General features: G+C 40.3%; 1 protein-coding gene across 1 annotated transcript in view; it reads left to right on the plus strand.

Annotated features, from left to right (window-relative positions):
* CRHR2 (corticotropin releasing hormone receptor 2) overlaps nucleotides 1–14163 on the plus strand; it is a 163070-nt gene that overhangs the window by 12978 nt on the left and 135929 nt on the right. The window contains exon 2 of the mRNA XM_061996499.1: nucleotides 5451–5544. Coding sequence (XP_061852483.1) covers nucleotides 5451–5544 — 94 coding nt within the window. The remainder of the gene's footprint in view (nucleotides 1–5450; nucleotides 5545–14163) is intronic.

Genomic DNA, 14163 nt, shown 5'->3' on the forward strand with positions numbered 1-14163 from the left:
CTATTGCCACATCGACTCTTTTTTCCCATTCAGACTCTCATAGTAATACCTGAGTGGGCTTCAGGAAGGTTTCTGCTAGCTTCCGGCAGTCAAATGGAGTCATTAATCTGCTGGCGAAAATATGATCTAGTAAGGTTTGGACATATGGGTTGGTCAAGCCATATTGCATTACAGCTTTCTGGTCTTCCCTTACCAACTTCCAATCCAAAGGTGCCCATTGTCGTCATGCAAGATTATTATGTGCTGTTATTACTGGAAAGGCTTGTGGAATGAATTCTCCTTCAATTACTGCGTCACGTATGAGGCCTCTCCATTTCTTAGCTGGATCATAGTCATCCGGCTGGGGATCTTTGAGCACCTGTGGGGGTGAAACATTAATCTCTGGTTTAGTTAATTCATTAAGCCATTTCAACAGTTGATTAGCTGTTGCTTTTGGCTTTTCTGTCAGTTCCTCCAAGTGGGCCAAAGTCCATTTCATATCTTCTCTATGCCTTGTTAATTCTTCCTGTAACAACTGTCTTTGTTGATCTTCCCCTTCACTAGATGTTGAGGGTGATGATGGAAGAGGAATATACTCAGGGATTGATGAGCTCAGGGGCAATGGCAGATATGTAGTATTATGGGCAAAGCGTATCTTTCTTTCTCTGCCAGGTACTCCTTCAGGCATGGCAGCAGGATGGACGGGGCAGGACGGTGAAGAGTGGGTAGGAAGGGAGGAGAAACAACGTGTGCATTTGGCTCCTGGAACGGTGCTCTAAGGGGTCCTAGGCGGTTGGGCTCACACCTATACTCTCCTCTAGAGGTGGAGGCCACTCTTCCTTTGCTAACTACTTTCTTATATGCTGCTTCCACCCATGTGATCACCCAGGGCCCAACTGATTAACTCACAGCACCCGTTTCTGATAATTGGAAGTACCTTGTCAGCTACATTACCTTGTCCCTATCATCTTTATTAAAACTGGCTGGTCCAAGTCACATTTGTGCCTACACTCTATACTTGCCCTTGGTGAATTTCATTAGATTTCTCCCTGCCCAAACCAGCCTGTCCTGGTCTCGTTGAATGTCAGCACAGCCTTCTGGTGTGTCAGCCGCTCCCCCCAGTTTAGTATCATCAGCAAACTTGCTGACAGTGCCCTCTGTTCCCTCAGCAAGGTCATTGATGAATATATTGAACAGTACCAGTCCCAGCACCTACCCCTGAGGGACTCCACTAGATACAGGCCTCCAACTAGACCCTGCCCCATTGATCACAACTCTCTGTCTTCTTCCCTTCAACCAGTTAACAATCCACCTCACTACCTGATCATCCAGCCCACACCTTCTCAGTTTTGCTGTGAGGATGCTGTGGGAGACGATTTCAAATGCTTTACTGAAATCAAGATAAACCACATCCACTGCACTACCACCATCTATCCACCTAGTTATGTCTTCATAAAGGTCTATCAGGCTGATCAAACATGACTTCCCCTTGGTAAAGCCATGTTGACTACTCCTAATGACCCTCTTGTCCTTTAAATGCCTGGAGACAGTGCCCAAGATAAGTCATTCCATCAGCTTTCCAGTGATGGAGGTGAGGCTGACCGGTCTGTAGTTACCCAGCTCCTACTTCTTACCCTTTTTGAAGACTGGAGTGACATTTGCTCTCCTCCAGTCCTCAGGCACTTCTCCTGTTCTCCACAACTTACAGAAGATGATGGAGAGTGGTTTAGCAATGACTTCCACCAGCTCCCTCAGCACCCACAGGTGCATCCCACTGGGACACATGGATTCATGTACATCCAGATTGCTCAACTGATCCTTAACCTGGTCCTCATCAACCAAAAAAAAATCCTCCTTTAACATGACTGCCTCTGGAGTCTGGGGCTCCTAAGGACAGTCTCCAGCAGTCTAGAGAGAAGCAAAGAAGGCATTCAGTAACTCTGCCTTCTCTGTATCCTCTGTTACCAGGGCACTTGCTTCCTTCAACAGTGGGCCTACATTGCTTCTAGTATTAGTTTTATTTGGAATGTCTTTGAAGAAGCTCTTCTTGTTGTCCTTGACTTCCCTTGTAAGGTACAACTTGAACAAGGCTTTAGCTTTCCTAGTTGCCTCCCTGCATCCTCTAGCAACAGTCTTATATTCATCCCAAGCAGAGCCACAAAGATGATGGAGTTGACCGTCTCCCTTATGATGAAAGGCTGGGGGAGCTGGGGCTCTTTAGCCTGGAGGAGCGGAGACTGAGGGATGATCTCATTAATGTCTACAAATATGTCAGGAGGATGGAGCCAGACTCTTCTCAATGATGTCCAATGATAGGAAAAGGGGCAATGAGTATAAGCTAGAACATAAGAGTTTCCAAAGAAATACAAGTAAGAATTTCTTCATTGTGAGGGTGACATAGCACTGGAACAGGCTGCCCAGATGGGTTGTGGAGTCTCCTTCTCTGGGGACATTCAAAACCCACCTGGACGAGTTCCTGTGTGACCCATTCTAGGTGGCCTGCTTTGGCACGGGGGTTGGACTGGATGATCTTTCAAGGTCCCTTTCAAACCCTTAAGATTCTGTGATTCCGTGAAGAAGAGTGTGGCCAGCAAGTCAAAGGAGGTTTTCTTCTCCCTCTATTCTGCCCTCCTGAAGCCTCATCTGGAGTCCTGTGTCCAGTTCTGAGCTCCCCAGCTGAAAAAGGACAGTGAACTGCTGGAAAGAGTCCAGCGCAGGGCCAATAAGATGATCAGGGGACTGGAGCATCTTCCTTATGAGGAAAGGCTGCAATAACTGGGTCTGTTTAGTCAGGAGGAGACTGAGGGGGGATCTCATTTATAAGTATATAAATGGTAGATGTCAGCAGGTTGAGGAATCACTATTTTCTGTTGTACCTAGTGACAGGGAATAATGGACATAAGCTGGAATGCAAGAAGTTCTATTTAAACATAAGAAAGAACTATTTCACTGTTCAGGTGAGGGAGCCCTGGCACAGGCTGCCCAGGGAGAGTGTGAAGTCTCCTTCTTTGGAGGTTTTCAAAACCCACCTGGACGTGTTCCTGTGTGACCTGATCTAGGTGGACCTGTTTGAGCAGGGGATTGGACTAGATGATCTCTAAAGGTCCATTCCCACCCCTACCATTCTGTGGTTCTGTGAACACAGCAATGTCACTCTTCCTTATCTTGTTGCCATTTTCTCTGCCCTTCTCATATCTAGAGGTAACTTTATGGGGAGTTCCTTTGACAGAGGCTTACATGCCCTCTGACAGGGATTAATTCCTATCAGGGGTTAGTGAAGAGCAGTACCCATGGCTAGAGTAAAGGTCTAACAACTTTTTTGTTTATAAATGTCCACAGTGGCTCAGAGAAATTAAGGTAGACATTTCTGTACATGTTTCAAGTAAATATGCAAGACAACATAGAACTGATTTGGTGGGATCAGGTTGTGGAATAGTCACTGTCGTAAAAGAAATGCAGTTTAAGTAGTACATTAGTTACTCAAAGCAAATAATATTTCAATATGCATACAGAGTCACAGACCCAATTATTTGTCTTTAAAATTCTACATTACTTAAATGTTTCTTTTTTATTTTTAAGAGATGCTTTTAGACTTTTGGAGTTTGCCTGCTTTAAGTACAACTTTTAAAAAGTATTACACACAAGAAACCTAATCACTGTGGTTAGTGGAGAGAAAATGAAAGCAAAAGTAACATAGTATGTGGAAGGCACTTTTCCCTGTAGCCAAATGAACCTAAGTTAACCTTAAAGCATATGTGACATCTAACCTTTCTTGTTCCTACCCATGCTGTGCTAAACTTGACTTCTGTCTGTTCCTTCCCATCATCTTACGAAGTGGACAGCTGAACATGCAGTGTATTTACAGTACATGGAGATGTCTCAAGTTTCTTCTTTGAAGTGAGACAGTACTTTGGACTGTGAGACAGCAGAGGGGCAGAGGGTTAGAAGAAATACCTCTGCTAGGTCTGCTAACCTGACTGGGTCTGACTTGGGACATGACCACTTAGAGAGTCTGCTTTCTGGCAGGCTCCACTAGAGTTCTGTGGCCTGTAAGATGGCATCTACCCTGGCCACAGAACAGAGCCATTGCCTTTCTCTATCTTCTTGACCTCACTATGCCTGGTCAGTACCCTGGAGGCTTTGCTGTGGGATACAGGAGTTTGAGTCTTCCTGAGGTTTGACAGCAGCTTCATGGTGTTTATTTGAAAATAATGAAGTCTGGGAAAGGCTTTTGTTTGTATTTCAAGAATTCCTATTTTGTAAAATAAAAGCAAAATGATAAATAGATAGAAATAGTATTGTACAAAGAACAATTGTTCTTTAGAGACCAACATTGCTGATGAGTTCTATTGTCGTGATCTTTTTCTCCACTTCTTATTAAGTGACAAAGAATTCAACAACAAAAAATGGGTCCTGCAATCACCTAACACATCTTAAAGCACTACAATGTAACTTCAACATTCAAGGAGTATGGTCATTTCCCTGAGTAAAAGCTGCCTGTATTATGTTAGAGTCATTCTGCTAAATAGAAAAGGAAAAGCATTTTGTTTGTTACCATAGCTTTACATCCCCTCAGAAAAAAACAGAAAGATTTTGTTTCATAGTTTGAAAATGGACGTTTCTGTGATTTATTTTCTCCTGAACTTTCTCACCTTGTTTAGTTCTGCTTTTGTTAAAGAGCTTTTCAACGTCTTCTCTTACTCCGGGCAGTATCCCAACTCAACTGTATATTGAGATGTACAGTTTCATGGGCTTCTCTCCTCTGTCTGCAGTGGGCGCTTGTAAATGATTTCATTTTTTTGGTGTGAAAATAACAACATATCCCTTGGATTCAACTCTATACATTTCCTAAAATTTATTTTGGAATGTACTATTATCCTGTACTGAACCTGCATCTTGGTTGCCCGTGTCGATATGACTGCTCTCTTTGTCACTAGCATTTGCCTTTGGTGGAGGGCTCAGCACTCTGAATTTTACTGGCTACAAAGAGCAAAGGATCACCTTACAGGGATGCCTGTATTTCTTATACAGTCACTTTCCTCAAGTCACTTTCCTCTGAATTGTCCTTTGTCAATTGCTGTCTCTCTTGAATGTATAAGAATCATTAGCATCCATGTAATCAGTAAAAGTTAGTTGGAAAAATTCCACACATTATCTTTAATGGGATGTGGTTGATCTTCTATACTTTAGGCATCAACTTTTAGGTGAGATGAATTGTGTCCTTAATGTTATTGACTAGGTCCCAAAAGAAGAAGTCCAGAATAGGTGGTTTATGAATGCCACCAGATGTCATGGAGCTAAGCAAGCATAATTGTAAATCTTCTCTGTCATGAGAGGATGTCTGTATCTGACTCAATTATGAATGGGAAGTGCTATGAAAGTGGTGGGGATTATTTTAGTCATGAATGAGAAAATCTATTCTCTGCTGCTGTTTTACAGTTGGTTTATTTTGTTTCTGTCGGTTCATCTAGATAGTTCTCCACTGTGAATCTTCTGTGAACCTGCCCTTGTCTGTTCTGCTGGAAAAGCACTGTGAAGCTTTGTCAGCCCGCACCAATGTCACAGGTATTTATTTCTCCATTTCTTGTTCGCTGCCTGTTACTGTAGGATCTGTTTTCAAAGTGTCCTTGCTCTAGGAACATCTTTTCCTGCTGAGATAAACATAGTGCCTCCAGCCTTGGGGTTTCATTGGCAAGAATGTACAGTGGTGTGACATGGAAAGAAAACTCAGTTTTAAACACATGGAAAGAGCTTCAGGTGAACTGATAACAACATCCCTTTTTAATAACTGAATTGTTAAACTTACTGTACTCAACAACTGGTAGGATAAATGAAGGTTAGTACAGCTCAAATATCTGTATCCTGACTAGTCCAGACTCATTGCTAAAGGCTGTCTGCATTCTTCCAAATGCAACATTGGACATGCAGACTGGGCAGGTGAAGATAGGTGGATGATCTGGTGAAATCCAGCCCTTGTGTGGCATTCACTGTAGAAACAGGAGTGCTCTGACCAGACATATAAGCTAGGGATGAACCTTAGATCCTTTCAACCATATCAGTGGAGGAGTTATGAAAAATACCAATTCTTCAAATCAGAACACAGTACACATTTAACTAAAAGATTGTACTATTTTCTGTTTCCTGATCCCACCATCAAGTTTCCAAAACCTGACTCTAAGTTTTAGTTTAGGACAGAAGATTTTTCTGACAGAGAAGCAGGGGCACTTAGAGGTAGTAGCAGTGGAGTAAAGGAAATATCACATCCTCTCTGGAGGCTAGGGACAGACAGCAGGAAGGAGAGAGGAGAATATGGGGCTTTTACTTTCCTCATACAAGTTTTCGAAAGCATGACAAAGCAATAACTCCTGTGCTTAATTCTTGATTAAAATGCACAAGTGCAAAAATGATACTTGTAAGAGATGTGAAACTGGATCCGGCTTTGTTTCAGAAGTGGGAGACGCACACTTCCACTCTCTGTTTCATGACTGGGTGAGGAATGGGCTACAATGAGTGATGCTACTGGGGAAAATAGAAATTTATTTCTTTTCCCTTCACTTCTCTTTCCCCATGGTAAATCTTCATGGAGGGAGAAGTTTAAAATATCTTCTAATGATGTAGATATTATCATTCAGACAGTTCTTCAGCTCTGAGAAATTTTGAAGAAAATGAGGCTACAGGAAGAAAAAAAAATCTTTCAGTACAGTATTTCAGACCAATTGTGTTTTACTTTGACTGTATCAGTTCCTTAAGTCCAATAAGCTGATCTAGATAAGCTGATCAGACTGAAGTCTGAAAGTTATGTTGCCTCAAATGCCTTGTTATTTGCATATAAATGGGTCTGTTGACCTGAGTTCAGCAACTTGTGCCATTGTGTTCCAGGGAACAACTCTGCTTCATGTGGTGTATTTGCTTGTATAAATTTTAATGACCATCTATTCCATTTATTCTGTAGCTGGAAACAAGGAAAGATAGATGAGGTTCTGAAAACTTTCCATAATTTTGGACCTTTTCTTTCAGGGTTTCTTTTGACTTTTGAATATTTTGTAAATGTTACTGTAAAACTTGGCATTAATTCATAATGTGTTTTCCCTTGTCCAGAGCTCCCATTGAAAAAAAACCCCAAATTTTACAGCAGGCTGTCTTAGCAGCTGGCAAACAATTTACTTCTCAATTGTTGACAAAAAATAATTTTGTGGTCTTTTTAAACAATGCATGAAAACAAGACATCTTCTCAGGATGAGTGCAACAACTATAATAGCCTTTTGAAAGGAAAAAGGAAGAGAGAAGACATAGAAAGCTTTCTTCTGTTGCATTATAATTGTAAGATATCACTGACCAGAAAAGATAAAGCACTGCTCTGAAATGAACAAAACTGGATTGTTACACAGAGACAATCCAACATGTAGCTTTTCTAGTTCCATGGTGCTTGTGACCAAAGTCCTTTCTGCAGCACACTTCAAAACCCTGTGAACTTGTACTCTGCTTTGAGCATGGACATATATGTATAGTAAACCCCAAAGCTGCTTTATGTTCATATCAGTTGGACATAAATCCAGACTCAGGCATGAGCTTGAAGGGAACTTTGGGACGTATGAGGGGTGCAAGTTCACTTTTTGCTTAGCGTGGGCTGATGTATTTTTTTTTTCCCCCATGTGGTGGATCGTTAGGATAGTACTTCTAAACACTACATGTTTTTTTTGTCTTCCATGGTCTGAATTATTCAGCTATGTGTCTTCTTGTTAAAAATGGAAGTCTGTAGTGTAGTGAGCTTCTCTTCACAGTTAGTAAAGTTCTAGTTGGTAAATCCCAGGTCTGATTTCATCCTTATCCAAGAATCTAAAATGGAGCAGAAATGAAACACTTTTTTCTTTAAAGGGATCCAAGGATAGGAAGTTCCTGGGACTAAATCTACTCAATTTTTTGATGTCCAAAATTAGGTAAGCTGGTGAATCCTTCAATTTGAATACACATAACAATAAGGATGTTTCACATTGCAATATTTGTGTGCTCCTTTCAGCAGCGTGGATGTGGAGAACCAGACCACAGAGACTGTAATGTCTAAAACTTTTCTCTGGCTCACATTCTTTGACACTCTGCAGATACCATATTTTGGAAGGGAAAAAAAACTCAACAAAAACCACCTGAGTAGAGACATATTGAACAATCTTTATTTATGGCTGAGAGAACAGCAAATACTAAAGTTTTGTAATTGGTTGTCTTCTCTGTCTCTTTTCCAGAAGATGCTGTTAATTAGTCCAATATGTTAATTTCTTCCCTCTATAATTACTAACTTCACCCCCCAAATATGTTCACACTAAGTATCCTGAACAGATGGCACGAGATGCTTTTGAGAATTTCATCTATGTGTAATTTCACTGAATTACTGAGTGAATGATGCTGTAAATTCAGTCTGAAGTGATATAAACCAAGCAATACTTTTTCAGAGTTGGAAGGCAATATAACTCACTCTCTTTTTGAGTATTTTTTTCCTTGAAAAATCCCTGGATAACCCATGATTGCTTGGGTGCAGCTTTTGAGCTCGATGGCAATGCATGTTTGTATTTGTGAACCTGAAGAAGAATTTTATTTGATTATTACTTTGCTTTCATATATAAGAGTAACTGGTTGAAGTGGCATGATTTTTCTACAGTGACTCAGCTGAAGATGCTTTTGGTGTTATAAAACACCTGATATGGCTTGGATAGAATTACAGTAATACCCCAGGATGACCAGATGACTGTAGTTCTATATATCTGTATGATACATGCACTGAGTTATAGCTTGAATTTTTATGGGAACTTAGAGGAAGTGGATCCTCAGTTCACACTGATATTCCATGGGTTTTTTTCAGGCTTCTCTTCACATCCTTTGACTTTCCCATTCTCGTTACTGTTCTCTATAATATGCTCACCATCATGACACTGCATTCTCAGTCACTGGAGAGGAAAATGTAGGTTGAAGCCAGATCAAGACCTTTGCATTCTTCAAAATTGTTTGTTAGTTTATTAGGTTTTAATATTCTCTGTTGGTCTGAGCCATCTATAAATTCCCCCCATGTTGGTCTGGCTGACTCAGGGAGACACTCACACTCTTCTAAATCACAGAATCTTAAGGGTTGGAAGGGACCTCAAAAGACCATCTAGTCCAATCCCCCTGCCAGACCAGGCTACCAGGACACCTAGAGTAGGTAAGAACTTGAGAAAAATATTTACGCCATCACTTGAACCAATCAATTGTTGATAGCTGTTTATCTAACACAAAGGGCACCCTCTGTCCCCTTTGTGTTGAAATAAAGTGAGCTTCTTTGCAATAGCTGTAGTCAATCACACTATACATTCTCACCTCAACTTCATGGGCACTTCACCCCTGCCTATCTCCTCTGAGCTTTCTTGCATAGTAGGGTTTTAGTGGTCAGTCACAACTAGTCAGAACAAGGTTCATTTGGGTGAAGAGTGTATGAAATCTCATGCCATTTTGAAGCATGAATCAGATTTCCTCTTTGGCCACTGTCACATTTCAGATGACTTCTTAATATGGCTATCAGTGTTGAGCTACCAAAGACATCTTCTTGCCTAGAAGTCTCACATAAACAAGCTACAGATAGCCTAATGCTCAAATGCTATGGAATAAGGTACTATCGCTTTTTAGAGGAAACTCTTCACAAGTATACTAGATAACATTAAAAGCACCTTAGTAGAGGGAGCAGGTGTACCCCTTAGTCTTTGCAGGTTCCTTGTTCAGTGTATTGAAAGATAGTAGCTGATAGTTGTGTGTTTGCTGCATGATCTTTGTTATTCAAGCCTAAATTAATGAGATTGAGATGCAAAAGTGTTTCTTTCAGGACTAAAAAAAAAACCCCAAAGCCAAAACAAAACAACACATACAAAAGAGTTAATTCAGACCTTTGAATATGGCTTCAGTGTCATGGACCTGGTTCTGTTTCCCACTATGAAAAGTACGTTTATGGAGGAGTATATGGATGTGCTTGTGTCTTTGTGTAGTTGTGACAAATCTGCATAAATTGGGAAAAACTAGTATCCTAAAATGTGCATTTTTTGTTGAGGTGAAAATTTGAAAACATTATTTTGTGAACCAATTAAATACATAGCTTGATTTTATCACTAGTTTATATGACATTACTCTTAACTTTAAATGCTCATGAACAAAAATTGTAAAAATTATAAAGCTTCCTTTCAAATGTTAAAAACTGTCAAGTTTCTTTTTTCAGAAAATTATTCCCCATCATTTTTATACGAGTTTGAAGGCTTCATGCTATGTTTGCACAATGTTTCTGCTACCTTGAAGCTGGCCATTCATAACAATGCTTTTATTTCCATCATTTTTTGTTTTGATGTTGTCTCCATACAGATCCACTTCTGTGAACATGGCACAAGGACAATTTTCTCTAAACCAGGTTTTGTTGCTATTGTGAGATAATAGGTCTTGCAGATTCTGTGAACAATTTCATTTTTGTAATTATTCATATATTCTTGGAGCTTTAATTAAACAAAACATGAGCTTCTTAGGTTTCTTTATGCAGAATTTATATATGCTGCTTTACTGGAAAGGGTTCTCTCAGCTGTGATTAGAAGATTTTATTTTTCATCCAGATTATTTGTACTGTGTTCATTTCTAACCCAGATGCAGCACAGGTCTTTTCTCAAGGCGGTCGTCATTCCTGTTGTAAGGGCAGTGATCCCATGTATGGCCTGTTTGTGAGAAGATATTCAGTGTTTGGTTGTTCAGTTCAAAACTTGGTAAACAGGAGTTTCCACTTCATATCTGACTGGGACTTCTATGGGTCATGAACCTCTGCAGATCAGACAGGTATGACCACTATGGGCTTGCAGGTGTTTCAGTATGGCTTTGTGTGCTGGTCAGAATAACACTGTCCAGATTTGCTGTTAATACAGGCTTGATTGAGTCATTTCTGCTCAATGCACATATGGAGGTCACCTGTGTGAACCAGGCAGGTGAGACTGAATCTGGAGCTTCAGAGCAAAAGCTAATTGTTTAAATTAAAAGTGCTTAGGAGGTCTCATGGATTTATAAGGTTACTTGAGGTCACATGGATTTATAGGGTGAGACTCATTTCACAGATTGTACATATGAATGTTTGTGTTTACATGTAAGTCCGAGCTCCCATTATTGTCAGTGGAATGTGATTTAGTTGCACTCACATCACTATCCAGTGCCCTTTAAGATGCTTTATGGTAACCAGGACCTGCAGGGCTGACTGATATGACACAGAATCTATAAAGAACTTGTTCCCTCTAGAATAGCTGATGCTAGCTAGAGGGATATCTCAGAGCACTAGTGACATTAGATGCCTGTGTGTGGCCATCTGAACCCTTCCTTAGATCTCTACTGAGTGCACTAGATTAACTAGATGAGTTGAGCTAGATGTTCAGCTCCATCTAGATGTCCCTATATAGACACACACATTCATAGAAATCTGCAAATTGAAATCCCTGTAGCGTGCAGTCTAAAAGATCGGAGTTAAGTCCACATTTATAGCGCAAATGCATGTGTGAAATCTTCTCTGGTTAGTGGTTTAATCACAGATGCTTCAGCCGCCAACAAAATCAGGAGTGTTTTGCCTTACCACCCCTGCTGCTGAGTACATGTGGGCTGTAGATTTTGCTTGGCTGACTGATAATTTTCATAGTCTATTTCAATCAACCATTCTTTTCGTAGATGAAAGTTTTGTGGCAGACAAGCATATTTGATAACTTGCTTTCTATCCAGATCTGCAAAGATGAGGCATTCACTGCTCCAGGGGTTATTTATTTTTGTACATTGCACTCTTGTTTCTTGGAAACAAAAGATTTGGCCTCATTACATTTCTAAATATCCCTCCACAGTAATGGTATGGCAGCAGTTCTCACTGTTTCCCTTCTGATTTTCCCAGCCGGTCACATCAGTGTGCACTTCCATTTATAATGATACTTGGATGAACTATTCATTTTAACATACGCTCTGCACTCTCTTGGTGTCAGCTTGCTGGCTGCAGCTACCTACACTGCTTCTGCAGCTGCCTGTGGTGTGAGGCACTGAGGAATGTGCTTTCATCACATCCATTCAAGCCAGTTACTGCTCAAAGGCAGAAAGTTAACCTTTTGCATCAGCCTTTGCACAATCAAAGCTCAAGCCAGACACAAGCAATCTTCCTAGTGCTTCCTATTTTCAGATGTTGCAATAACACTTTAAAGAGACATATGATGTTGGTTTACTTTTCCACTGCCTTAAATCACATACCATGCAGTCTAGCACTGCTTGCTTGTGCTTCCCAAAATAAAGCTGACAGTGTTGTATGTTGTTGCACAATTTGTATTACTGTCACTGGTCGTTATAATTTAAATACCTGCATTTCTTAAGTCTGGTGTAGTTCCAAGCTGAGGATATTGAAAATCTCTCACATATTAATAAACTGTGTGAACAGTCCAACAAGTTCTGTATTCCACTAGAAAAGATTATTTAGAGACATAAAATAGTTTAGGTTGGAAAAGACTCTTAAAGTCGTTGATTCCAACCATTAACCTAACCCTACCAAGTCCACTACTAAACTGTGTCCTTAAGAACCACATCAACTTTGTATATTTGCTCAGAAAGAAAAGATTTATGATAGTTTGGGGTCTTTGAGGGGTTTGGGTTTTTTTGTTTTGTTTTGGGGTTTTTTTTTTGTAAATGATTTATGGATGAGATACATAAACATACCTAATTGTTCCCAAGTTTACCCTAGGTGTCCAAAGACTGACCAGTTCTTCCAAAATTTACAGAAAAAAACCCCTTAAGCTGTGTAATTGAGGCTATAAACTGCTCAGCTATTGTAGTAATGAGATGCACACAGAGATTTTTAGGGTTTTTTTGGGGAGGCTACTCTTTCACATGAGTAGCTATTGTTTCTAGTCTGGCCATCTGTTGTGATTCTGCGTGTGAAAAAATTATCAGTGAGAAGTTGCTCTAGTGGTTTGATCCCATGAATGGGTGCTTTTGCAGAACCTCAGGAAACTACCAAATGCAGCTATCTTGTCTTAGAAGAGGGACTGACAACCAGAAGCAATGCTTGTGATTTAGGATGAAATAACAACTCCCTTAATTTCAGTAATCACTTTCCTCAGAGTTTACACTGTACAGGAAGATAGCAACCCTCTGAACACTGTCATCGAAACAGCGTCTCAGCTCTGAAAAGACTGAAAATCTGTAGCATATCTGAGTGCAGTCATGAAGATGCTGGGTATGTGGGTCAGAGGGAGGACTGGAGAGCAGGATTGCTGATGGTATGAAGCCAGGGCAGATCCCATGATCCTGTTACACATTAGAAACATACAGCAATCAACCTGCTGGCGTTGCCATGGTATTTCCATGCTGCCAGTCTGGGATGCTGTGAAGAGTAAGGAAAGGGAAAAGGTAGCAGTGTAAAATTTTAGGGGAGTGTAAAAAAGACAGAGGTTGCTCATAAACAAAAACGTGTTACAGTGGGAACATGCCATTGAGCCTTTTTTTATATTTCAGAAGAGTGGCACTCCTTAATCTGCATCTGTCATTTCTGCCTGATATGTTCTCAGCACTCTTGGAAATGACCATTACAATGCCACACTTCATCAAATAGTCTTGAATCTTTGAATTTATACAGTTGGTATAATACAATTTACCAATGTGGTTTCTAAATTAGATATAATTTTTGTACACTTGGCAGATAAAAATATATTCAGTAGAATGTCTCATTTTGTCAAGTTCTACTAAACAGATGGAGTGTCTTTTCTGTTCGCATGGAATCACATCAGTAAATCTGGTATTAAATGAAAACACCTCCTGTCCTTTAAATCAACATTTCTCTGTGTGGGTTGATGAGCCCTTCAAGGAGTGAATTAATGTGTCCAATCTAGAGAGTAAACCCACATAACAATAGTGATACTACAAACCGCACTATTTGGAAGGATGAGTGGTTCAAGAGGATGTCTAAAATATATAGTGCTGGATAATAGCTGTTGTTAGGAAATGGGAGAGAGAGGCTAGAAAGGGAATCTTTGTTGGCATTTCTGATTTCAGTAAAATGCTCAAGATCTTATGACCCCACAACAGAGTTGGCTCTCCAGTTTAGGAATGAGCTTCTAGATGTGCTCTTGTTGCTATGCAGTAGATGCAGCCTTTTTTTCCCTGCTTTTGACATAATAGGTGTTT

This window comes from Colius striatus, chromosome 5, assembly GCF_028858725.1.
Source record: "Colius striatus isolate bColStr4 chromosome 5, bColStr4.1.hap1, whole genome shotgun sequence".
NCBI classification, from domain to species: domain Eukaryota; kingdom Metazoa; phylum Chordata; class Aves; order Coliiformes; family Coliidae; genus Colius; species Colius striatus.